General features: G+C 43.8%; 1 protein-coding gene across 1 annotated transcript in view; it reads right to left on the bottom strand.

Annotated features, from left to right (window-relative positions):
* Positions 1 to 27971, bottom strand: part of KIAA1549L (KIAA1549 like) — a 286023-nt gene that overhangs the window by 55644 nt on the left and 202408 nt on the right. Inside the window, exons 12-15 of the mRNA XM_081538083.1 lie at positions 27204 to 27367; positions 20542 to 20732; positions 13633 to 13760; positions 4744 to 4922 (exon numbers count right to left, since the gene is read on the bottom strand). Of these exons, the coding sequence (XP_081394209.1) occupies positions 4744 to 4922; positions 13633 to 13760; positions 20542 to 20732; positions 27204 to 27367 (662 nt within the window). The remainder of the gene's footprint in view (positions 1 to 4743; positions 4923 to 13632; positions 13761 to 20541; positions 20733 to 27203; positions 27368 to 27971) is intronic.

Here is a 27971-nt window from a genome sequence, read left to right as displayed (position 1 = left end):
TGTGACCCTGGGCACATTACTTAACTTCTCTGTGCCTCAGATTCTTTCGGTGTAAGAGGGAGATAATACTACTGCCCTCGTAGAGCTGTTGTGAGGATTGCAGGAGCTCACACACACGGCATGCTTGCAATATAGCCAGGCACTGAGACCAACTCTAAAACAAGCTATCTATTTTACATATGGGAATGAATGTTTCCACACTACTCTCTCCATTCATCTTGAAGATTTTTGTATGAAGAACAGAAGTAAAAATAATTTCATTATATCTTCTGTATATTGAAAAAAAAAATGTTATTACCATTAATGTGGGTTGTGCAGGGTTCATTTTCATCAAAGACTAAGGGAAAGGGAGTCTAACAGAGACAAGGGGAGGGGAAATGAGCAGCTTTGGGAGCACAGAGCACTAAGGTGAGTAGGCTTGGGTGGAGTGGGACAGTGGTGGGGGCTGAACAGCATGGGTGTGGCACTATGAGGGCCGGGGGTTCAAGGCAGGGGCAGGAAGAAGAAAGGAAGGTGGACAGGCCACGTCTACACTGCTGTCTTAGAATGTCCCTGTTCCTTCTTGCCCATGGGGGTTACTCTGGTTATTTTTTCTGGCTCTTGTTTCAAGAAGGAAAGAGGAAGGGGCAATCCAGCTGCAAAAAGCAGCTGTGACAATACAAACCAAAACCCGGGGGCTTTGAGGGTTAGATACAGCAACAGCTGTGTTTGGTCAACTAGTAGTGGTGAGAGTGTGGTGCTTTATGAAAACCTGTCCATGCAGCTAGCTCAGAAGCCAGGAGCCTGAGCACCTATATATATATCCCATCTTCTAGGATAAACTCCCAAATGCCCAGGACATGGTTCAGTGTGCAAGCAGAGATTCCAGTCCTGACACTTGGCACTGCTAGGTGATTCTAGCAGTGTACTCATCCAGGGGTAAGATACATGTCAACTGATGTACAAAGCCAGGGGATCGCCAATATGAGGCTACATGTTATGTAGATGCTTTACTTTTAAAAGGTTTGAAGAAACAAACTGAGGCATATATTTTTTCCTAACTCTTGCAAAGATCTCCCCAACCTGGGTCCTGATGGTATCTTTAGGCTGGCAGCATCTCACAAGTCTTTAATTGTTCCTTCATTCCACTTGCCACTGAGAAAATCAGCAAAGAGAAGAAGCTAGCATGACATCCTCTGAGCCAGGAATCCATTTCTGGAATCTCTTCTAAGATGACATTCCAAGAGAATTTCGAAGTCAGAGATGAAAGTTAACATCGTCAGTAATCAGACATATCAGTATCAGGTACTTCTTGATTCCACGCCCATGAAGGGGCACATCATTCCCATGGATTTGTGAAAAATTCATAACCTCAATCCAATCATAAGAAAACACCAGACAAATCCAAACTGAGGGACATTCTACACAGTAAATGGCCAGTACACTTCAAAAGAATAATAGTCATGAAGAACAAAATGGTCACAAAGGATGGATGAACTCTCCCAAACTTGAATTACCCCAAACTTGTTTGGGAGAAGACTCAAGAGACAATTAAATGCCATATGGGATCCTGGACTGGATTACAGAACAAAGAAAGGACATGAGAGGAAAACTGGTGAAATTCAAATGAGGTCTGCACATTATTCAACAGTATTGCACCAATGTTATGTTCCTGGGCTGGATCATTTTTTTATGGTTACACAAGGTGTTCATACTAGGGGTAGCAGGTAAACAACTAGCTGGATAAAGGAATTCTCTGTACTATTATGGCAACTCTTTTGTAAGTCTAAAATTATTTTCAAAATAAAAAGTTTCTAGAAGTCATGCACGAAAACTAAAACCAAAAAATACCTGGTTTGAACAACAGGAGAGTAGTTTCCCAATCAATGGTGCACTTACTCAGTCAAGACATCCACAGCGATTGTCAGAAAGACAACAGCCACACAGCCAATGCTTAAGATACAGATATAAGGTGGTCTGAATATGGTAAGGTTCTATAATATACATGAGTGTGAGCACAAGCTTGAAGAGAAGGTGGAAAACATGAAAACAGAAGACATGTTAGAGTAGTGAAATTACAGTGGTCTTTCTTATTTTCTGAATTTTGTATGGTGTTACACTGTTTGCTTTAAAATAATCTTTGAAAGAATTACCCACAATTCATAAAAAGAAAATTTATGGCTTTGAGGCTGTGTTTTCTTCACTTAAACAAGCTGTCTGTAAAAGAAGGAGGAAAATGATAAAATAATCTGCCTAAAATGTCACAAGACAGCAAATTACAGAGAACAGTTCAGGGCTCTTTTTCAATCCAGATGCCAGCAAGGTCTATTCCTTCAATTACCAGAATGTGACATGTATCCATTTCTGGACAGGGAGAATGCTCATCTGTTCTCCTGTGACAGTGTGATGGGTCTGGCCAAAAAAGAGAGTGGTAAGTTAGATTTAGCTGACATCTGGAATCTGTCCACAGATTCTGTCCCTTAGACAATCTTTCCCTTAGACATTCACATCGCTAAGCTGAGATGAAAAGATCCAGGCATGGCAGCCATCACCTGGGTCCATACTGGGTAGAGGGTCTTAATGAAAAATAGTTACCAGTGCATCAGTGATAAACTCAGAGGGCTCTAATCTGAGGCTTGAGTGTCCAGTGGCAGAACTGTGCCCAGGGAAAGATTCAGTGGCTGTGATCGCCTTTGAGAAGATATATAGGTTCCCAAATTGTAGGGCCTAAGGGCATTGATCAATGAATCCTGGATGGTTAGCTGACTAAAGATGAAGTATGCTCAGTCACTCAGTTGTGCACAATTCTGTGACCCTATGGACTGTAACCCTCTAGGCTCCTCTGTCCATACGATTCTCCAGGTAAAAATACTGGTTTGGGTTGCCATTTCCTACTCCAGGGGATCTTCCTGACCCAGGGATCAAACCTGCGTCTCCTACATCTTTTGCATTGGCAGGTGGGTTCTTTACCATTAGCACCACCTGAAAGCTAATGATGATGATATAATAACATATTTGTTGTATGCTAGACAATATTCTATGTGCTTTATGCATATTAACTCATTTGATCCTCACAACAGTCCCATTGTACAGATAGAGATACTGAGGCACAGAGAATTTAAGCTGCCTAAGGTCATGCAGATATTAAGTAGAAGAGCCAGGACTCACATTCTTGCAATGTGGCTGTACTTTCAAGCAAAGCACTCTTTTTCACTGATGGGCCACAGTAAGTCAAAGAGAGGGAAGGAGTGCGGGACAGGGAGCCAGGGGACCCGGTCATCATGCTGTCACGGTAACCTGCAGTGTGACTCTGAGCAAGCCACCTGAGCCTTCTGGCTTCTGTTTCTTTGTCTAAAAAAAAATGAGGAGGTTGGGATACAAGTGCTCTATGAATCCACAACCAGTTAAGTTCTTTTTCTTTTTAATTACTTATTTTTTTATTTTTATTTTTGGCTGCCCTGTGTGGCGTATGGGAGCTTAGTACCCCAACTAGGGATCGAACCCGGGCCCACATAGGTGAAAGCGTCAAGTCTTAACCACTGGAACTCCAGGAAATTCCCAGTTAAGTTCTTTTTAAAAATTGATGAACATCAACTCATCACCCCTCTAGGCAGTTCAGTCTTTCTGTCCAGAAAACAGAAGGAGCTTCCTGGATCAGGTCTATAACAGGCTTTTTCACATGGCCTGGATGGGGGATGTGGACAGGCACTGAAGCGCGTTTACAGTACCCAGCTGTATGGGGTCGTGGTGTGTTCCTCAAGGTGGGAAAGAGCTTTTGAAGCTTAGGAAATCTCCCACCCAATGCAGGTAACCATAGCCGGCCGGGTATAAACAAACGAAGTGAATAACCAACCTGCTGAATGACAACAGAGAATAACAATGAAATTAGGTATGTGTGCATGCATGTGTGAGGTACTCACAAGGATAGTCCATAAGTATGGCCTTAAGGGATCATAAACATCTTCAGCCCACTGACCACTCTGCTGCAGAAGATGGACAAATGGTAGCTAATTTTTACCCAATTTACTCTCTTGTTTTCCCCTAAACTGCCTCTATCTATCATCTATCTCCATCCATCCATTTTTCTTTGGTGAAATCTCTGATGTACAGTACATCAGAGTCTTTTTAAGACTTAGGAAAATGAGTAACATCATGCTATTCATTGATATTCTTCCTGGAAGCACGCAAAGGGTTGCTTCAAGCTTGCTCGAAGAAATAAAAGTCATTTCAAAGTCTATGTAGTGGGCCACATTCCCTGTCCATATCTCCTCTGGTCCCCTATCAATTCCAGCTCTCTCCATCCCCACTGCCACAGACATCCCATCATGACCACTTTAGTGGTGTTATCAAGAAAGGAAGCAGGCTGTGTGAGTGAGGGGTTAGGGAAGCAGAATTTTGGGTGTTTCTCTTCATAATGACAGTTTTTTAAAAAAGTCCCCTATGGGCTTTCTGGCCTGGAGAATTCCATGGACTGTATAGTCCATGGGGTCACAAACAGTCGGACATGACTAAGCGACTTTCATTTCACTTCATTTCATGGACTTTCTGATGAAGGTGGAAAATGCTCCAAAAGCATCACTCAGTAAACTGGTTTGGAGTGACTGGTGTCCTGATTCGTTCCACTGAGGCCCGCACATGCAGAAGTAAAATGACCCACAGAGCCCTGTATACCTGCACCCGGGGTCCCCAGGGGCTCCTCCTTGGGCCACATTCACAGAGGCCTAGCTGCACCCACCCTCTCCCACTCTGTCCTGGGGCGCTCACCTCGCCATTGAGGACGGCTGGCTCCTGGCTCCTGTCCGAGGTGGGGTGCACCACGGGGAGGGCTGTGGGTTTTATTCCGATGAGTTGCACAGACCCAGAAGACGTGTCAAAGGGATCCACAGCCACCTTGCCAGAGTTGTCAAAAAGGACCACGCCTTCCTCTTCATCACTCGCTGGCACTAAAGCACAACATAAACACATTGATTTTCTGTTGTAGGGGAGCTGCGCCATCGTGGGGGAATGTATGTCAGGCTCACAGCCTAAGGACATCATTTTACTCAAAATGACCTCAGGAACAACAGCGTCTGGTTCGGTGCCAATGGCTCACTGCCGCTGGTGGCTTTCTCTTAAAATTTACTATCTATACTCTTCACTTCTCCACTGGTCTGAATTTAAACGGCAAAACCATTCCTTCAAAACTGTGACAGAACACATTTTGGGAAAAAAAGTTAATTTGTTCTCTATATTTGAGTCAGAGATGGGGAAAGAGCCATTTGGCGAAACTTGGTAGCTATTCTTAAAATATGATAATCAAGACAGTAACAGCACTCAGTTAGTCTCTGCCACCAAAGCCACCCATTTTCGCATTGCATAAAGGTTATCAGTCTTCCCTGGTCAACCAGCCACAGTAACTGCTGCTGAAACTTTTTTTCCCCCTAAAGATTGTTTCTCCAGTGACTAAGGTTTTGGTTTCTTTCATTTGTCTAAAATGAAAGAAAGCTAAGAAATAACCATCGAGAAATGAATTTAAAGCTACAGTGAAAGTCACTCAGTTGTGTCCGACTCTTTGCAACCCCATGGACTATACAGTCCATGGAATTCTCTAGGCCAGAATACTGGAGTGGGTAGCCTTTCCCTTCTCCAGGGGATCATCTCAACCCAGGGATTGAACCCAGGTCTCCTGCATTGCAGGTGGATTCTTTACCAGCTGAGCCACAAGGGAAGCCCTTAAAGCTACAGACAACTCCCCTAATTACCTAGAGCAATTTGCACCTACACTCTGTTAAACTAATGCTCCCCTCTGCAAAGGGTTCTGCTGTGATTGCTGAACGACAGCTGTCTGCCTCGTGCGTCCATAGCTAGGCTGATGGAGGACGTTCCAGGGCCAGTGGTACCTTGCTGATTTACTTAAAGCACATTCCCATTAAATAACTATACAAACAACAATTTATTGAGCATGGCTTGGTAAGAGATAAATGAAGCCCGTTCAAACAACCAACCCAGTAAGCAACTTAGGGGCAAAATAGGTGTTATATAAAATATGAATGTAGTAGAAGTGCATTCATCTTTCCTCCTGTCTCACAAGATTGGGATGTCATTTAAATTACTGAGAAACACATAGTTTGTGTCATTCTGTCACTTACCATAATCACAGAAGAGTTGTCAAATTAAGTCAAATAAATTGCTATTTTTACAAAAGTGGCTAAAACTCCTCACAGTCTAACCATGGGTTATAGCAGGAATATTTGGGAGTTCTTTGGACTTATTTGTAAATAGCAGGTCATTGATGAGCCAATGACAGAGGAAGATCTTTATTCATATGTGTTACCAGATGCAGTTATGCTGGGCAGTTCTTGCTTTCCCATCATTATCTCCCTCCCAGACAACTGCTAGGAAAGACTGACTCCAAGATGGCACCAGTGATTCTTGCCTCATAGTCACATGGGACTAACCTGTGTAACAAATAGGTAGTTGCAGAAATGACAATGTATCGCTTCCAAGTCTAGGTCATAAAAAAGCATTGCTGCTTCCACCTTGCTCTCTCTTGGATTACTTCTTACTCTAGGGGAAGTCAGCTGCCATGTTTATGAGACCACTAAAGTAGCCCTATGGAGAGGTCCATTTGGCAAGAAACTGAGACTCTTACCAACAACTATGTTAGTGAGCCATGTTGTAAATGGGTTTGGTCAGGCCTTTTGATGGCTACAGGTCAGCCCAACATCCTGACTGCAACCTCATGAGATACTCTGAGCCAGAATCACCTAATTAAGCCATTCCTGAATTCCTGACCCACAGACATTATGTGAGATACTAAATTTAGATAGTCATTTTTGGTGGCTAGGTATTGGGGTAATTTTTTACACAGCTATAAGTAACTAATACACTTCCTAAACAATCCCCCTCCTCTGAGCTTCCACTCAGCTCCTCCTACCTCTAAAATACACATTCCACCAGCAGCCAGGATGGATTATCTTTTCAGGAGATAACCAGATCACAGCACTCCTTTGATCAGAACCCTTTGAAGGCTTCATCTCTCTCAGAATAAAACCAAGAGTCTTTACTGTGACCTACAAAGTTCTGTACCATGTGGCCCTGGCCACCTTGCTGAGCCCATTTCCCAACTCTCCCCTGAGCCAGTCTGCTCCAGCCACAATGGCCTTTTGAACACAGCAGGCTTGTTCCCACCTCCAGGATTTTGCGTTTACTATTTCCTCTGCTCAGACTGCTCTTTCCATGATTCTTTGCCTGCCTAGTTCCTTCTTATTTTTCAAGTTGCTGCTTAAAAAAGACTTTCTTTATCCACCAATCTAAAATAACTCACCTCATCCCTCTATTATTTCTGCATCGCCTTTATCTCTATTGCTGTATTGATTTAATCTGCTCCCATCCCCTGCCACTAGAACATAAGCTCCATTCGTGCCCATCTTTTTAAAGTCTGATGCCTTTGCCTTTAACAATGTCTTACATGCAGCTGGCTTTCAATAGGGATTTGCTGAATGAGTGAAGGAAGGGCTAAAATTTCCTGACTTAGAAAAGGAGATGTTTTACTGCAAAACCAGTAAACATGTAAAAGTTAAAGTCTTGTTATCATGAAACCATTCAGAGGTTGAAGAGATGGTACTTTGCATTTTTATTGCTTCCAAATTGTGGTACTCTTACTTCCCACCCCATGGTCAGGTAAAGGGGGGACGGGAAAAGGATACCGTGGAAACTACAAACTGCAGCTCTTTCCATCATCACTTAATGTCACATTTAGATTCACACAATAATTCCTCTAGGTTTCTTTAAGAGCAAAATAGCTATCCTCCCCCACCAAAAAAGACTATGTGGAAAAATACATTAAAAGGCATTGCGTTAAGTGCTAATACATTAAAGTGTTATGTGAATACAGCAGGTTCATGAGAATATTTAAAGCATAATTTGTCCCCAAAGAAAAAAGCATGGGGCAATGCTAAGAAAAGGGCCATGGTAAGGCTGAGAAAGTCCTAGAACATCATCATGTCATCAGTAATTCCCACTAAGCATCCACCCCATATCTAGTTGTGTTTTGTTTGCATTGCTGGTTTGAACTTCAGTAAATAAGGCTAGAAAGAGATTTCACTTTCTCCTGTTTGAACTGGCAGGAGGAGAACCTTCCCATCTGAGGCAGAAAATGCCCTTAAACAAAATGTGTTCTTTTGTGGGGGGAATCTTTATTAAAGCTCAAAGACAAATAATCTACAACTAGAAGATTGTAGATTACAACACTACACTTTGGTGTTGCTTATCAAATAATAAATGAGTCTTCATCTTATTGAGAAGGCAAAGAAAATAAAAACTGAAACTGTTTTTGAGCTAATATCTCTGACAAATCTTCAAGGGCCCCTGCCAAGAAAGTAGTGATTCATCCTCCAAGCTCTCTGATTTTAGTCTGCCTCCTGTCCCACCTGACCCATGACAGCTAGGAGGTAAGGTCTGATTAAATTCTGAACCCTGACTGTGAAGTCATGGTATCTTAAAGGAAGGTACACCCTTACAGGTTTATGGAGGTTCTTTCTTCTAAATAACTGAAGGTATAAATACATACAGTATGTTCTCACATTGAATTCATTTTTAACTCTTTCATGAAAAGCATTTTTCCTAAGGTGATACTCATTTTCGTTCAGAAGTTTGCATGCACGTGTGCTCAATTTCTCAGTCATGTCTATCTCTTTGTGACCCCCTGGACTGTAGTCTGCCAGGCTCCCCTGTCTCTGGGATTTTCCAGGCAAGAATACTGGGGTGGGTTGCCATTTCCTTCTCCAGGGGATCTTCCTGACCCAGGGACTGAACCTGCATCTCCTGCTGCTAAGCTGCTGCTGCTAAGTCGCTTCAGTCATGTCCGACTCTGTGCAACGCCACAGACAGCAGCCTACCAGGCTCCCCCGTCCCTGGGATTCTCCAGGCAAGAACACTGGAGTGGGGTGCCATTGCCTTCTCTGCCTGCATCTCCTACATCTCCTTTATTGGCAGGCAGATTCTTTACTACTGAGCTACCTGGGAAGTTTAAGCATCTGTATTTAGTTCAGAAAATGCCAAATTGTTTTGCTTTCAAAATCTTAGCTCTCACATCTATCTTTCCCACTTATATTTAAACATCATCTTGAAACAGACTCTAAAACTGCCTACAGCTATGGTAGGTATGGACCAAACAGAAGCAGAAGATATTAAGAAGAGGTGGCAAGAATATACAGAAGAACTATACAAAAAAGATCTTAATGACCCAGATAACCACAATGGTGTGATCGCTCACCTAGAGCCAGACAAATTGGAGTGAGAAGTCAAGTGGGCCTTAGGAAGCATCACTATGAACAAAGCTAATGGAGGTGATGGAATTCCAGCTGAGCTATTTCAAATCCTAAAAGATGATGCTGTTAAAGTGATGCATTTAATATGCCAGCAAATCTGGAAAACTCAGCAGTGGCCACAGGACTGGAAAAGGTCAGTTTTCATGCCAAGTCCAAAGAAGGGCAATGCCAAAGAATGTTCATACTACCACACAATTGCACTCATTTCACATGCTAGCAAAGTAATGCTCAAAATTCTCCAAGCCAATCTTCAACAGTACGTGAACCAAGAACTTCCAGATGTTCAAGCTGGATTTAGAAAAGGCAGAGGAACCAGAGATCAAATTGCCAACATTCGTTGCATCATAGTAAAAGCAAGAGAATTCCAGAAAAATATCTACTTCTGATTCACTGACTATACTAAAGCCTTTGACTGGTGGATCACACACACACAAAAAAAACTGTGGAAAATTCTGAAAGAGATGGGAATACCAGACCACCTCACTTGCCTCCTGAGAAATCTGTATACAGGTCAAGAAGCAACAGTTAGGATTGGACATGGAACAATGGACTGGTTCCAAGTTGGGAAAGGAGTACATCAAGGCTGTATATTGTCATCCTGCTTAGTTAACTTATATGCAGAGTACATCATGTGACATGCTGGGCTGGATGAAGCACAAGCTGGAACCAAGATTGCTGGGAGAAATATCAATAACCTCAGATATGCAGATGACACCATCCTTATGGCACATAGCAAAGAGGAACTAAAGAGCCTCTTGATGAAGGTGAAAGAGGAGAATAAAAAAGCTGGTTTAAAACTCAACATTCAAAAAACAAAGATTATGGCATCCAGTCCCATCACTTCATGGCAAATAGATGGGGAAACAATGGAAACAGTGGCTGACTTTATTCTTTTGGGCTCCAAAATCACTGCAGATGATGACTGCAGCCACAAAATTAAGATGCTTGCTCCTTGGAAGAAAAGCTATGACAAACTTAGACAGCAAATTAAAAAGCAGAGCCATTACTTTGCTAACAAAGGTCTGTATAGTCAAAGCTATGGTTTTTCCAGTAGTGATGTATGGATGTGAGAGTTGGACCACAAAGAAAGCTGAATGCTGAAGAATTGATGCTTTTGAGCTGTAGTATTGGAAAAGACTCTTGATAGTCCCTTGGGCTGCAAGGAGATCAAACCAGTCAATCTTAAAGGAAATCAATCCTGAATATTCATTAGGAAGACTGATGCTGAAGTTGAAGCTCCAATCCATTGGCCACCTGATGAGAAGAGCTGACTCATTAGAAAAGACCCTGATGCTGAGAAAGACTGAAGGGAGGAGGAGAAGGGGACGACAGAGGGCAAGATGGTTGGATGGTATCACTGACTCAATGGGCATGAGTTTGAGCAAGCTCCAGGAGATGGTGAAGGACAGGGAAGGCTGGCATATTGTAGTCCATGTGATCACAAAGAGTCGGACAAGACTGAGTGACTGAACAACAATAACAACAGCTATGTTAATTAATGAAGCTACTGAACTACAAGTTTCCCTACCCCCACCCACCCCTGCCTTCAGTCACACTGCTAGTGAGACAGTGTGTTTTCCTTTTAAAGTTTCGATTTTCACAATAAAGTAGAGAGTTAGAAGCCACTGATGCAACAAACCTGGTGAAAACTAGGAACAATTTTAGAATAACAGCCTGTTAAATGAGCATTTGTTAATTAAAATCAGTAAACCTAACTTCTAGGATGGACATTGACCCATGAAACAACTTCTGATTATTCCATACCAAAAGAATAAGAATATTCTCAGAGGTTACATTCACACAATCAGTACTTTTTGCAAGCTGACAATGTGATGGAAATACACCTTGTGCCTTTTCCACAATTCCATTCAATGCTGTTTTTTTCTTTTCCCTTCCTTCCCTCTGTTTATCTTCTAATCCAGTAAAATATGTTATTGATGTTTTTGATGAATTATAATCTGGTGTTGTGATAAAGTGGAACCTGTGTTAAAAAAGGAGACTTGTAGGTTCCATTGAAGGTTCAGCCTAGAATTCTAATGTGCTTTAGCATCTGTTGAATTTTACATTAAACGAGCTGGTCTTTTCATTTCTATTTGAAACTTTCAAAGTGACGCCTCACTGAATAGGAACCTGTGGACAAAGAGAAGGGACCAAGTCTGAAAATCCACTGTGTTTACCTTTGGCAAAAATAAAATGCAACGAAGCACTGTAAACTTGGAGAAAGGATGGCTTTTTAATAAAACAAACACATTAAAACCTTAACCTGGTACAGTCATTGCATTTATTCATGCACCCAGCTGTTGCTATTTCTGAACCTGATATTTAAATAATCAAAGTGACCTAAACGGAATAAGGAGGCAGGCAGGAAGGGTGGGGGAAACAAGAACAGGAAGGTCAGTGGGAACATTTAGAGAACTTGGTGTCCCACTCACTGGGACAGTGGGGAGTCATGGAGTTTGAAATTGGTCTTGCCCCTTCCTCTCGTACAGATTAAATGCAGGGAAAGGGGAAAGGCATCCTCTTGTAAGAGGGTATTTATTGACAGAACAGTCTGTATGTTGCACATTTTTAAGCAAGTAAAAGGGCATAGAGCAGTATGTACATTGGTCTCATTGTACAAAATAAAACAAAGCAATACAATAAAAAAGCAAATATACGTGTGTGCTGTCATATGCATAGTCAATAGATCTGAGAGAGACACAATGAGTTATTCAAGACCCTTTAAAGACTGGGGTGGGTGATGGGGCATCTGGGGGAGGATGGACTCTGATTTCAGTTCAGTTCAGATCAGTTGCTCAGTCATGTCCAACTCTTTTCGACCCCATGGACCATAGCACGCCAGGCCTCCCTGTCCATCACCAACTCCCGGAGTTTACCCAGACTTTATACATTTCTAGGAAGAATATAAAGGAAGGTGGGGGAGGAGTGTGCCAGGAGTAGGAGGAGCAGGAGGGCCTCTTGATTAGAGGTCATGGCGGTCACCACATTGGTTAAAACAGCCTGCCCCTATGGCTTCACTGCCCATTGTCTCTGGGTTGCCTCACTCCCTCTGCCCACCTCTCTGATGATCTCACTCAGGAAGAAAGAGGAGAAAGTTGAGAAGCTCACATCTCCCTTTACAAGCCGGAGTTCCTGTGGTCCCCTGTGTGTGCTTGGCAGAACACCAAGTGGTCCCAGGTGGGGTGGTTATTCCAGGGAAACCTCATACGTCACACCCTGATTCTGGCATGGATCAAACAGTCTCTATGTTACAGAGCATAGAGGGGTTTAGGAGAAGAAAAAAATTTGAGAATAAAATCAGTATGCCAGTTTAAACAGATGCTTTATATAATGGCCAGAAATAGGGACCACGTTTTCCCTACAGAAGACAAATCCATTGTGTCACTCTTTTTTCGGGCAAAAAAAGAAATAAGTGATATTTGAAAACAAAAGAATATTCTGGTGCTCTCTTCAAGACAGAGTCCTTGAACCATACTTCATCAAATACCTTTTTAAAAAGAAGCACAGCCAACCAGAGTGCCAGACTGTTTGCCTTTTCACCTGGCACTGCTATAGGACTCCATCTATAACCCTTGGAGATCCAAAAGGAATTTTCCCTGATCTGAGTGGCAGAGACATCACACACAGAGGGGTGGAGCAAAGATGAGGCTCAGGACATAAGTGAGATGAGGAGGAGGGAGGGAGGCTGCACAAGGATGCCTGGCAGATGCCATCTATAGACGGTGCCACAGCACAGCAAGGCAGCCATGACCACTTGTAAATAACCCCCAAGACCAGTCCTTTATAGGGAGGGAAAAGATCTGCACAAGAGAGAAACTAAATGGTTAAGTTGCCCTGGAGAATAAAGACAGAAGCACAGGCTGATTTTTATGACGACAGATTTATTACTGTCTTGTTTTTCCTGGGAGAGCTGGACTTGTACTATCTGGATTCACAGGCACAGACTGAACCCCTGAAACTTATCAAGGGACTCAGGGCAAGAAAATGAAGGGAAACCTCCAAGACAAGCATCGGTTCAGAAACCTGCCACCCTAGTGGACCTGGAAATCAAGGCAATTCACCTCCAAATTAGAAAAATCTCTAAGCAAACATCACTTCAACCTGTAAATGGGGTTTTTCTGCACAGTTCCATAAGAACAGAGGGCAGAGGTAGTGAAACAGAATAATTCAGGGAAGGGTGTAGTGTGATACCTCAGGAGGTAGGTAGGACCTTTGTAGGACACAGTCAGGAGGAGAGTCGGGGCTGGTTTAAAGCATGCTGGTGTGCAAGTGTGAGCACGCGCTTGCGCGAGTGTGTGTGGGCTGGGCTTGGGGGTGGTGCTTGGCAGGGAAGGCTTCTCACCATTTCTCTTCCGAGCCTCCTCCTTTGTCACTTTCTGCTGTGCCATTACATTCTGGGGTGAGCGTCTCCCCGAGCTGGGCTTTCCTGATTCGTTGCTGATGACAGAGCCATTCTCACTGGGCGACCTGCTGGAGGTAACCATAGCAACAGGGAGACGGTAAGTTTCAACTGGAGCAGCCTCCTCTCAAGGTTATTTTGTTTGCACAGTTTATGTCTGTAGCCTTTCTTCCTGGTTTTTCCACCAAGAAGACATAATACAGGAAAAGGGGAAAAAATAAACCCTGCACTACAACACTGTAGCTTAATGCTACAGGGTTAAGCAGCTGGCTGTTGTCAAGTGCGTTTACCAGTGCTTAGCCCTGCAGAGAAGTTCAATAAGTGCAGCCCTCCATTCCCATCTCCTTTTCATTAACCCCCAGTGACTATGGACATGGCAGTGATGGCGTTTGTCCAGTGTGCCCTCTTTTTAAAACATGGCACTTTGGAGTGTGTTGCAGAGTGTTTGATTCACATGACATCTTGAGGGACATGCATAAAACACGGTTCTCTTTGGCTGGTTTCTTTACAGAATATACCTTGACTCCTAAAGATTAAGTCACTCCACCACTGAGTTCTCTCTCTCTCTCTCACACACACACACACATTCTTTGTGCTAACTGGTAACCACTTAATGTGAATCTATAAATTTGAGCGATCCATTCATTCAGAAATCTCTACTCTGTGCTGGGATCTGTGCCAGGTTTACAGGCATACAGAGATATGAAGATACCACCTATGTTCTCCAAAAACTCACCATGAGCACCTACTATGTGCCAAGGACTGTGCTGCATGCTTTCAAACTGTTGTGCTATGTGCTAGGTCACTTTAGTCATGTCCAACTCTGTGACCCTATGGGCTGCAACCCTCCAGGCTCTTCTGTCCATGGGATTCTCCAGACAAAAATACTGGAGTGCATTGCCTTTCCTTTCTCCAGGGGATCTTCCCGACCCGGGGCTCAAACCCCTGTCTCTTACGTCTCCTGCATTGGCAAGCAGGTTCTTTACTATTAGCACCCACCGGGAAGCCCTTCAAACTGTTACTGCATCCTTATTACAACCAACTGGCGTGGTGACTGCCACTCTTGTTAGCAAGTGAGGAATGCGAATTTCAGGAGGCGAGGTGTTTTGTCCAGGGCAGAGTTGGGAAGCGGTGAGTCAGCCCTGGAAGCCAGAGCCCCTTCCCTTTCTGTCTTCAACAGTGTCCCAGATAAGGCAGGTCTTACACAGGGCAAGCCACAGGGCCTTCTTGCTTTCCCTTGGGACCATTCTCTGGTCCTCTGGGACCTATGGGGAAATGGACTCCTGGGACTCCCTGCTGAGGTTCATGCACCCCAGATCACAACAGCCTGTGGGTGGGATGAGCTAAAGATCCACTGCCTTCCCCTCTGAGGGACAATCAGGGGGCACCAAACCCCTTGTTCTTCTTTTGTCAACTGCACAAACTCAGAATCTACTGGCACGAGGCCCCTACAATGGAAAACTGACTGGAATAACATGCAGCCTCTGACCCGTAAGTAAGCCTCCTCCTCCCATTTCCCTCTTATCCTCTGGGAATTTGGGATTCTCAGTTGTGCACATTTCCATGCACTTCAGCACCCTAAAAACCACGCACAATGAAAGTGCCCAGTCAAAACCATGGGAGGAGGCAGAGTTGGCCCGAGTGCACAGAGCACACCCAGGCCCACAGGAGATGCTCTCTGTCAAGGACATGCAGACAAGCATGAGTCTGGGAGGAACCATTTACAATACTCCCTCTTTGGACATTCTGACAGCATGTTAGCACTTCAAAGGCTCCCATCAGTCCTGTCCGAAAGAGACTCATCTTGTTTTGTTTAATTCAGCACTTTTCGTTTTGTTTTTTTTTTTTTTGACCACAACCTCTTTCACCATAAAAGTAATACAACAAATGTTGTTTGGGAAAAATGAATGCAGCATTAACTATGTGATCACTCAGTGCTGGGTGTGCAAACACACACACGCTCTAGGATTGTTTTCAGAACCTCACAGTTAATGGTACCTACTCTTCCCAAGACCCTGATGCTGGGAAATGTTGAAGGCGGGAGGAGAAGGGGACGACAGAAGATGAGATGGTTGGATGGCATCACCGACTCAATGGAGATGAGTTTGAGTAAACTCCGGGAGTTGGTGATGGACAGGGAGGCCTGGCGTGCTGCAGTCCATGGGGTCACAAAGAGTCAGACATGACTGAGCGACTGAGCGACTGAACTGAACTCTTACCATTGGCTTATTGGGACAAAGGGATATTCACTGAGGTCCAGAAAGAAAAGCTCCTGGCAACTTGTTTTACGTGCACAAAATATTTAATGGTTTTTCTGAGGCATTTGCATGTTCCTTTCCTCATGTGATCTTGAAACAACTTTCTGGCTATTCCTCTCACTCCAAGGAAAGGTATGAATGAGCACATTTCTGGAGGGATAAAGCCCAATTCTGCTTTATTCTTTGCATCAGCTTATAGATTTCTGTTTACATGAAACTGTCAACTCCATACATAGGGCGAGGTGGCTTAGACAGTAAAGGGTCTGCCTGCAATGCAGGAGACCTGGGTTTGTCAATTCCATGAATTTCTGATCCAAAACAGAGGGTGAGATGTGTGTGTGTGTGTGTGTCCACTCAGGACAGGGACAAAAATGTCTTTAAATGGGTCACCTGAGAGGTTGCAATCTAAGGCTACTGAACTCAGTAGTCCCCATTTTGAGTCTGGGTGGACACAGATCCTGATGAACAATCTTGGGGGTGGGGATTAAATCAACTCCTGAACAAGCAGCACCAGTCCATGCACTGAAGTGCTCACTGCAAATGGCCGTCCCTATGAGGTCGATTCTCCATCCTTGCTCATAATTTCAGTCATGGACCAACAAAATAGCATCACCAAAAGCCTGAATAAGGAAAAGAACCTGAAACATCATCTGGTTGTCTGCACACAGCTAAATCCTCCATTTTCCTTCAGTTTTAAAACAATTTTGAAGAATGGAGATATCTTAATGACCACCAAATCATTGGTTTCCCCTATTCTTTTTTTTTAAAGATTTTTTTGTGTGTGTGTGGATCATTTTTAAGTCTTCTATTGAAGTTGTATAACACTGTCTCCATTTTCTATGTTTTGGCTCTGGGGAGGCTATGAGGCACGTGGGATCTTAGCTCCTGAACCAGGGGTCGAACCCGCATCCCTTGCACTGGAAGGCATAGTCTTTTAACCACTGGACCACCAGAAAAGTCACTCCTTTATTCTTCACTTGCAAGACTTTTTGGACCATCTAACAGCCCCATTCTGAGAGGTCACACAGTCCTGGTCTGGCAGGAATGAGGAGACTGATGTGGCAAGTTGGGGAAGACAGAAACATAGATGTGTGATAGGCTTGTTCTTGGATTTGGCATCTTAAAATCTTCCTAAATGATCAGAGACTCCTGTGATCAGTTGAACTTGAACAGAGATGAGGTTTCTCCCACAGTTTTGGCAATGATATAGCCAGCCCCTGGTAAAGTTATATTTGTAGGCAAAATTATGAAGCAAATGGAGATATCATTTAACAGGGTCAGTGTTTTCTTTATTTGTATTTGTTTCATAAGATAGTATTTCTTAATAAAAATCTGAGGTTAAAGTATTTGAATCTGATTAGCAAGAGTAGACGCCTTGCAAATTCATGAAAAAAAGAGCTTGTTCTAAAACCATTTTTTAAAAAGAAAGCTTTGCACAATTGAAACCACTCAACTAGAATGTGTGAAAAAGTTTCTATTCTTCCTGGCAATGCAGTGTTATGTTAATATCCTAATTTTAGTAAGTCTATTTATTTCTTTTCAGTGTCGTCCTAATAGGTGATAAAAAAAATTATTAACGTGCCTTTATTGTACTTGGCAAAGATCATAATGAGAATAATCACTATAGATAACACTACTGGCCAGCCAACTCCAATACATCATCCATTGCTTCTCTGTATGTTTCAACTCTAGGCTGGGGTGGACCGTGGTATTTAAGGTCCCAATTTGTTCACACTTCCCTGTAACCAACTTAGGGTAGTCCCCTCCCACACTGACTCTTGTGTTTTGCTTTGGCCAATAGGACAGTAGTAAACATGATATAAGCAGAGACTTGAGGTTTGTTTGGGGCTTGTTTTCTTGCTTCCCTGGGAACCCTGTAACCATCGTGTCAAAAAGCTAGAGCTAACCTACTGGAGGATTCAAGACCACATACCAAGAGACTCCAGTTACCTGGCCGCTCCAGACAAGGCTGTCATCAACAAGCCAGCCCAGCAGACCTCCTACCTGACCAAAGATGCAGGAGACAGCCCAGCTGAGATCAGCCAAGCCAAGTTCAGACTAGAAGAACCACCCAATTGAGCTCAGCCAAGACTGCTGATCCACCAAAAATTATGAGCTAAATAAATGGTTGCTGTTTTAGGCTGCTAAACTTTAGAGTGGTTTGTTACATAGCAACAGATAATTAATCAACATGCCTTCCACATTCTTCCCCACACAAGCTGAAATCCAACCCTCTGTTTCTCTGTACTTCTTTTTCAGGTACCAAGATCTCCTGGAGAAAAGCACAGAGGCTTGATACTTGACTCCAATATAAAATTTGTAAATTTGATACAAACAATCCTTTCTTCCTCCTGAAATAACTTCATTCTCTTGGCTTCCTGGATTCCACTCTTGCTTTGTTCTCATGCCTTTCTTATGGATGCTTTTCAGAATCTTTTGCCGACTCATCTTTATTATCTGGGTCTCTAATCACTGCCATGTCCCAGGCATCAGTTCTTAGACTTCTTCTCCATCTACACTCTCCAAGGTGCCCATTTAGTCTCAGAGATTTTTGTAACTAAACACTGATAGCTCCTACATTTATATTTCGACTCTCGACCTCTCCTCTGAACTCCAGACTCATATGGTTAACTGAGCTCTCAACGTCTCCACTTGCATGTCTCATGGGCATCTCAAACTTAACAGGTCCACATCCAAACTCTAGAAATTTCTCCTCCAGTCTTCTCCAGCACAAAAATGTCAAATTCATCCCTCTCTATTTCCATACCACACAACAATTTATCAGCAAATCTTGTCAGTTCTTCCTTGTAAACAACTCTAGAGCCTAATGACTCCCCACACCTCCACGCCCTCGTTCACACCACCATCTCTCACCTGAACTCCTACAAAAACCTCCAAATGGGTCTCTCTGTTTCTCTACAGTTTATTTCTGCACAGCAGCCAGGGTGAGCCTTTAAAATGCAAGTCACATCTTGTCATTGTTCTCAAAACCCTCTTCTAATGACTCCTGATCTTCATTCACAATAAAACCCAAGTTCTGACTTGGGTTTATAAAGCCTGATAAGATCAACCTCAGTTAGTTTCTCTGACTCAGCTGTTACAAACTTCCTCCCTAGTTCACATCAGCCTCTTTGGCCTTCATGCTCTTCCTTAAGCAAGTCAAGATGTTTCCTCCTCTGGGCTTTGCACATACTGTTCCATCTGCTTGGAATGTTCTTCCACTAGATAACCTTACACATCATTTCAATAAAGTCTTTCTCACATGTCACTTTATCAAAGAGACCTTCCCCAACTTCTTGCTAAAATAGCATCATATTCCCCTTTCCACATCTCCAATCCCTTACCATGCTTTGGTTTTCTTCTTTATACTCATCACCTCCCAACCTACTATATTTTTATCTCTCTATTTATTGTCTATCTCTCCCCCATCAAACTACCGGAGTATGAACTTTGTCTTGTTTGTTGCAGTATCCTTCGTGCCTGGTTAACAGCAAACAATTGATAAATATCTGTTCCCTGAAAAGAGAGAAGGAGGCAAACAGGATATAGTTTTTCTAGCCACCATTGTGGTCCCAGGCAAGAAAGAAAGAGGTTGGCAATGGGAGTTGGCTAGCCAGGCAACAGAGTTGGCCATAGAGTTCATTACCTCTTTGTGAGGCTATTGCAAAGTCCCAAGAAGTGTCCTGGCCTCTAGCCTAACCTCTCCCATCTATCATCCACAATTCACTGGAGTAGTCTTTCTAAGATACAGGAACTCTCAGTGGCTTAATACTGCCTAGAGTATAAAGGTCAAACTCCTTAGTCTGGTAGTTAAGACTCTCCACAGTTCTCATCTATCTTCTGGTTTCATCTTTCACTGCATCTCAAGCACTGTGAGCTCTAAACCCCAGGGACATTTATCATAAGTAAGCATTGCTGTCTCCCGGATGTCTTTATCTCTTCCTACCTGTGGACATCCCACTTGTCCTTCAAGGCTTGGTTAAAACATAACCTCTTTCATGACACTTTCCCATATCAGAATTAAATTCTTCCTTCTCTCTTTTCCCCAGGACATGGTTTAGACTCTACAGTAGGCACCTGCCCATCGGGCTTGGTATTCCAACAATTTATCTCTGTCTTTCCATCATGGGATGCTTGGGGTCAGGAATCAATCTTAAGCCTTTCTGTAGTCATCCCAAAGTCTGTCAAAGTGCCCTGCTCATAGTAAAAGCCCAATAACTGGTTTTTGAACTAAAACCATAAGCTCTATAGAGAAATTGCCAGATAAAATACAACTATCCTGAACCAAAGGCACTGCTTTTAAGATAAACTAAAAAATATAAGTGTAACATCAGTGCCAAATCTGTTACAATAAATCTAAGAAGAAAACCTCAACCGTTGTGGTTGATTAGACATCTAAAACCTTACAACGGATGGCTCATGAGAAGCAGGAATTGTGATTCCCATCCTCTTCCTTAGACTCCTTCTCAAATATTCAAAACAAGCATGGAGAGGAATTTTTAAAGAGAACACAGGAATTGAGGTCTTCAGCTCTTCTCCCCATCAATTATTTCTCTTGCTGACACAGAGAGGCAGAATCTGGCCCCGTGCCTACCTCTTTCTGGTTTCGATGGATTTGGCTGTCTTGATGGTGCTTCCATCCTGAGGGGCATCCCTTTCCTGAGAGGCAGGAGCATCTCTAACGGGCAGTGGGAGGACCACTGTTTCCTGAGTCACCGGGATGACCTCCTCGTCCGCCCCTTGCTGGCCCAGGTGCTGCTTGGCATAATCAAAGCCCTGCACAGGCTGCAAAGAGGAAACAGATTTGCAGTCATGTTTCTGGCAAAGTGTGATGCTCACAGCAGCTTTAAGAGAAGACAGGCAGGAAAGTGCACATGATGGGACCGTATTTAGCTTTCCGATGGACAAGAGTTAACTCAAATCTGCATTTTAATTTCTGTATCTATGAAATCAAAATCCACATTAACTCCACCTAGCTACAGAACCTCTATAATAGGTAAGACTCTGAAAAATGAATAGTATAAACAAGATGCAAATATGTTTATGAGAACAAGTTTTTTCAAGGATTTTAGACCATTTATTCTAAGTCACTGGATACTGCTAACTAGAAGCTTTTAATTGCTACATTAAACAGGTCCTGCCTCTTCGATATAAGAATAGTTCTGTCATCCCTTAAGTCCTGTGAAATAAGACGTGTGTGACTTTGCCAAGTCACTTGAAATCTGAACCTCCATGTTTTCATCTGAGAAATGAAGATAATCATATCTGTTCTACCTCCACCACCCTGGAGTGTTAGAGAGAATCACAGATCTGAAAACAGAAGGGGAGAAACACGCTACCACATGTGAGGCAGTATAATTATTAATAATAAAATGGAACTCATGCAATCACTCTCTAATCCAGACCATTCCCTTCAGCAGGCTGGCTCTCCTCTCATTTCTCATGACTGAGAAATTAGCAAGGCTTTTATTGCAGTGTCTGAAATCCCAAGTGAATAGGGCAGCTGTGAGCAAAACCCAACAGACATGGCAGCAAGGAGGGGTTAAAGGAAAACACAACGGAAAATTAGAGCTTAAAAGGCAGCAATATGATTAGTATTAGTGCATTAATACAATGTACAATTAGTGCATTAATACAATGTATTAGTGGGGTAATAAAAAACCAAGAAGCATGTTTAAACAACTCCTGTGAGGGTCTCTATTCTGCCCTATGCCCCAAAACAGCACAACACGGATTTGAGGCAGGACAATGAGGTAGCTAGGAGCAGCAGCTCTGAAAACAGATAGCCGGGGTTCAAATCCTGACTCAGATACATATTAGCTGTGTGACCTTGGGTAAGTGACTGAAATTCTCTGTGCCTGTTTCCTCACCTGTAACATGGAGAGAATGTAGTGTGAGCAGGATCAAACGTGTGTGTCTGTGACAGTGATATCTAACCACCCTCAAAGAGATGCTGTGTAGATTAGATAAGTAAATTCAAGCCCAGCATTTAGCTAAGCATCTGACTCATAGTAAGTGCTCAATTAGTATTTGTTCAAATTATTTTCCTGCCTACTAAATCATAGGCCAGGTGAAACGGACATCAACGATTCTCTTTAGGAAAATTTGGGGTGAACCTTAACCTCTATCATTTGGGTTTTATCAGAACTTGATATGATCAGACATTCCTCTTTTACCACCTTACTTAGTCAAGAACTGTAACAGGAAGGCTCCAGCAGGATTAAATGGTCTAAGACCGTGGCCCAACCCATCACATCCTGTCTCAGATGGAAGGAGTTTTATTGCTAAATCCAGAAAAGCTTCCTTTTTCAAGCTGTCTGGTATAGCCAAGGGCTTCTCCAGTGGCTCAGCAGTAGAGAATTTGCCTGCAATGCAGGAGACACAGGAGATGCAGGTTCAATCCCTGGATGGGGAAGATCCCTTGGAGGAAGACATGGCAACCCATGACTAGAACACCAACTCACCTGCTTCTCCTACAAACAATTAATCCCCAGCTGAACTCAACCGAAATGTTTCTGGAAACTGACCTCTTCTCTCCAGGTCCACTGTTGTCCTGACCCTGCCATGGGTCTTGTAATTTCCATTTTGCGCCTTTCCAGACCCATCCTTGACAATCCTCCAAAGTTATCTCCCTTAGAAATTCATCAGGTCATCACTCCCTCATTAAAAACTCTCCCTGGCACCCAAACTCTTTGGCAAGGCATTCAAGACCCTTCACATTCTGTGTGAACCCATGTGTCCAGTCTCATCTCCTATTGGTCCCTTTTCTGCTCTACACTCATCCTCCCATTATCCTCTTCAGTTTTGTTCCAACTCTAGTTATTGGGCATTGGCTTGTGTCAGGGACTGTGCTTGGTGATGGAAATACAAAGGCGAACAATAACCCTCAGGAAGCTCACAGTTTCAGTTTCACTTGATATTGTTGGTACAACACTGAATACATTACATAAGTTATGTCATTTCACCCTCACTGTAGCTCAAGGAGGTACGTATTATTACGGGTCTCCATTTTATTTTATTTTATTTTTATTTTTTATAAATTTATTTATTTTAGTTGGGGGCTAATTACTTTACAATATTGTAATAGTTTTTGCCAAGGGTCTCCATTTTAAAAATGAAGAAACTGAGGTTCAGAGAGGTTCATCAGTTTCCCCAGGCTCACACAGCTGGTCTATGGTGGGGCCAGCATACGAATCCAGGACCATATGAGCCAGAGCCAGAACACCCAACCACTGCTTGATGATTCATCCCACTGCCTCTTCTTTCTTTCTGCAGCCTGCCACCTAGGTTGGGCATCTCCCATCACACTTCACCTGGCTCCTGTTTTCGGTCCCCTGGCCTGTGTGTGAGCTATCGGCAGGCTGCAGCAGCAGCTAAGAACCTAGTGAGGAGGACAAGCTGGTGCTGGCTTGTCCCCCTCATTCCCACCTTCTTTGGTTCCTCACCCTTCACATTGAACTGGATACTTCAGGGGACGGAGTTGATGATGGGTGACCAGAAGGACATTAAGGGATGACAAGCTTAAGATGCAGGCTTTATTAGGTTAACAAGAATCCCTGTACATGTTCAGTACTTACAGCCTGCAAGACATTGATACCTCATTTCATTCTCACAACCCTTTGGGGAAAATTGGGCAAACAGCAGCCTTCACTTTATGGGTAAGAAAACAAAAGCTCAGAGAGGTTCAGCAACTTGCCCAAGATCACACAGCTAAGTGGTGAAAGACTCAAGACTTGTACCCTGCTCTTCTGACTGACAGGATAGTGGTCTTTCAACCTCCAACTTGAAAAATCACCTGAGATTAACTAATTGCTCACTGGACACACACTAGGAACCTCTAACACCGCTAATACATTATGAAACATTTATAGTTGCTTTAATGAGTTTTGTAAAATTATCAAATCAAAATAATCCCCAACAATTTCAAAGGTAGACATGTTACCTAGATTTTTTAAAGAAACATGCGTAATAATAAAGATCAACTTACCTATAATGTTTATTCTGTACAGGGTACATTCAAAGTAATTCACATAACTCAATCCTCATAACAAAGTGTAACTGAACACTTGATATCACCCCCAATTCACAGATGGGGAAAACTGAGGCACATATAAACAGTATGTGAGAAAAGAACAGGGCATCCTTATGGGGTGACTGAGCCATCCTGAGCAGGGCATGCCAACCCTCCAAGCTCCATTCTGCATCTCCATATGGCTTTAACAACTTTCTCTGCAGGTTGCCTATTCCAGGGGGCCATGTTTTCTTCAGTTATATGAAGGGAAAATCTGGGGAAAGGCTGTGAATCCAATGACAAAGAGGAAGGAAAAGTGAACTAGGAAGAAAGGAGGTGACAAAGGCATGACACCCAGCTCTCCTCCTGTGTTGATCATTTTTTTAACCTTCTACCTGCATCCGGCTGACAGCAGTGGTAACAGGGTTACGTTTGTGGTATTGATACCTTGTCTCTGAAGAAGGGAGAAGGCAGGTACGGCTTGATCTCAGCTCTGAGACAGCCACACTCACCTCCTCTGAGCCTGCTGGGTCTACTAGTGAGGCTCAGCAGAGGTCCCCAGCCGCGTCCTCTGGCTCCGCAGCCAACATCCTTATAGATGCAGTGGTGTCCCTGGAGACTAGGAGACCATCCTCCCCGTCTCTGGGTTGGTGGCAATAGCTAACTTTCTCTTCCCGCCTCGTCCCTTGGTACTAAATGAATTCTGCTCACACACTCAGGTTGTGAGAAGTGACGCAGGCGGCTCGCTCCTCTGGCAAACACCGCAGTGTTCCCTGGGTTGCACCAGCAGAAGCAGTGCGGTAAGAAAGAGGCACTTCCGCCCCACTGGTTTCCTGTGATAACAGGGCTTTGGAAATCAAAGTGCGTAGCCCAGCCTCATTGAGGGTGAAAACAACCACTGCCACCCCCACAAGTGAACTCAGTCATCTCATGGAACATAAATTTGCTTGATTTTCCACAGCAGCTGGGTATCTCTTGAAGCATAATGTGCCGGGCAAGGACATAAAAGGGGCTATGAAAACCCACAAACATGAATCTGTTCCAGCCTCAGACAGCTTTCCAGCCAGGGGATATGCTGAAATCACATGCTACCCAACTCATCTTGGCAAATTAATAAAATTTTGCCTTCATCAATCACATGAAGATGGCATTTACAACCTCGGTATGGCATGCTTTGCATTCCTGGATTTGGCTGCAATCAGATTCTGGTAATTACTGTTATGTCTGAAAGGCTCAGATTGCAACTGAGCTAAGATGGAAATGAAATACCCCTTCTTGGAATAGCTTCATTCTTCACTGCTTGGGTAATTACCAACATCGTGCCGCGTCCTGGCAGCGGGTGCCTTTGTGTCAACAGACACAGAATGACATTCTTTGGGGTTGGGCCCTTCGCTAGACAGAGTGTCTCAGCAAGCTGCAGCTTCTCAACAGGTGACTTGGTTTAATAAACAATCAAATTCATTTGATTTCTTTTGTTGAAGCAAGGTATGCTCATCCAGGAAGAACTAGGCATGCGTGACTCCCAGCAAGGACAACCACCATGTCATGCAGTCCAGTGGATGTGAAATTCCATTCTCTGTTTCATTCTTGCCCAGGTAAACAAAGCGCAGAGGTTAGGGGCTGGAGAAGGGTTCTATCCACCAAGTCTCAGGGTTCAGGATGGTGTATAATGTAGACAAAGCCCAAAGATTCAGGTATGGGCTTGAGTGCCCCCCTCTGCTGTGGATAAGTCCCACTGTCTCTCTTTTGAGTTTCTCTGCAGTAAAATGAAAATAGTAAGAGCTGCCCTGACTATGACCTACCTCATAGGACTACTGTGATGGGCAAACAAGGTGACAGACCTAGAAGAGCCCAGGATATTGCAAGACATTATTTAAACATTGTACAATAATCTGGGTATTGGGTGGTTTAGTCGCTAAGTTGTGTCTGACTCTTGCGACCCCATGGACTGTAGCCTGCCAGGCTCTTCTGTCCCTGGGATTCTCCAGGCAAGAATACTGGAGTGGGTTGCCATTTCCTTCTCCAGGGAATCTGGGTATTAGAGGTTATTATATTCCTTCTGGGGACTATGGTGAAGGGAGCTACGTGACCGGAACACTTGTTATTGTTGAGTTGCTCAGTTGTGTCCAACTCTTTGTGACCCCATGGACTATATAGCCCCCTAGGCTCCTCTGTCCATAGGATTTCCCAAGCAAGAATACTAGAGTAGGTTGCCATTTCCTGACCCAGGGATCAAACCTGGGTCTCCTGCACTGCAGGAGGATTTGTTACCGCTGAGCCACCAGGGAAGTCCAACTGGAAAATTAGCCGTTGGAATTTCCTCAGTTTGCCTCTCTCCCAGTCACTGGAGGGGGATGGTGCAGCCCCATGGAGGCTGTGGATGGTGGATGGAGTCCCCGGCTAGCCTTCAGTGGAGCCACTGAACTGGGGTTTGATAGCCGCCCAGCCAAGGCTCTGCAGCTTGGTCATCATGCAGCCTTTTTTTTTTTAATTATTTATTTGACTGTTTTAGTTGCAGCCAAGTCTTAGTTGCAGCATGTGGGATCTAGTTACCTGACCAGGAATATAACCTGGACCCCCTGAATTGGGGGCATGAACTCTTAGCCACTGGACCACCAGGGAAGTCCCCGTCATGCAGCCTTTGAAGATCAGCCACTCTGGCCAGTGGAAGAAGAAAGGTTTTGAGGGTCTGATGTGCCCCCAAAGAGCCCTGAGTTAGGAGCCAAGACACATGGTTCTACCATCACTTCTGCTACTTACTCGCTGTGCCATCGTGAAAAAGTCACGTCTCTGTAAAAGGGAAGATGTCAGCAGATGAGCTCTGAGACCCCTTTCAAGTCTATCTAACTCATTTTCTGTGCCTCTGTTTCCTCCTCTGTAAAATCATGTTCTTCCTCAAAGGGCTGCTATGAAGAGTAGGTGAGCTGGTACCTGCAAAGCACTGAGAAGCACTTAGAGCAAAGAGTTATTGTGTCCTAATTATAAAAATGAAGGTTTGCACAACAATGCAAATATCCTTAACAATACTGAGCTGAACACTTAAAAAGGGCTAAAATGGTACATTTTATGTTATGTATATTTTACCACAATTTTTTAAACATTCAGATAAGTAACAAAAGGGTCTCCTTCAACATGAGGACTGAAGAGGAGGTTTCTGAAGGTACTTGCAATGATCTCAATGGCCAAAAGGCAGGCAAAGCCCCCTCGGGCCAGGGCTCCTACCCCTCTCGGCTTCTGACACATACCTTTGCTCGCTGAGGCAGGTTCATCATCGTGTCTGGCTTGAAGTCGTTCTTGTTCTTGCGGCAGAGCACGGCAGTGATGATGATGATGATGACGGTGACCACGGCAATGGGCGCCAGCACCGCGGCAATGATCCACAGGTTGTTGGGTGGGTTCTTCACCACGGCTGCAGGGTTGAGGGGGGAAGCACGTGACCAGGAGCTCAGGGAAGCGAAAACAGCCCTGAGATACGTGCCCTCAGCCCCTAGTCATGAGGTAGTTGAGAGGCTTTGGGCTCAGAAAGGCTCTTGCCTTGACAAGTTACTCCAGGTCTCTGAGTCTCAGTGTCCCCATCTGTAAAATGGGGCTATCCTGTGGCGAGGCATCAGAGAGACAAGGTACATGTGGTGCCTTGGTGTAGCCCCTAGGAGGTGCTCAATGAATGAAAGTCTTTCTAGGACCAGGAAGAGGAAGAGGAAAATGGATTGGGATCAATTTTCCCCACTGGTGATGTCCATGAATCAGAAGAAGAGAGAAGAACTCTGAGGATTAGTGTGTCGCTTCAATCAGGAGGCAGAGGTCACAGAGAGATGACTCGAAATATTGTAATGAAGTCGCCCTCTGAGTGACCAATGAATAAAACATACCTGAGTGGACGGATCTGCTCCTGTCCTGCCACGGTCAGCTGGGGATGCTTGGAAATGCTGCACTCTAATCAATACCATGTCCGATTAGACATGAGTAATCTGGCTAGACAGCAGGAAAGGTGGTGGGCAAGATGGCTGCAACTG

Source organism: Giraffa tippelskirchi, chromosome 11 (genome assembly GCF_054371585.1).
Source record: "Giraffa tippelskirchi isolate mGirTip1 chromosome 11, T2T-mGirTip1v1.2.pri, whole genome shotgun sequence".
Taxonomy (NCBI): Eukaryota; Metazoa; Chordata; class Mammalia; order Artiodactyla; family Giraffidae; genus Giraffa; species Giraffa tippelskirchi.
The sequence above is the reverse complement of the archived record's forward strand: the minus strand, read 5'-3'. Positions and strand labels throughout refer to the sequence as shown.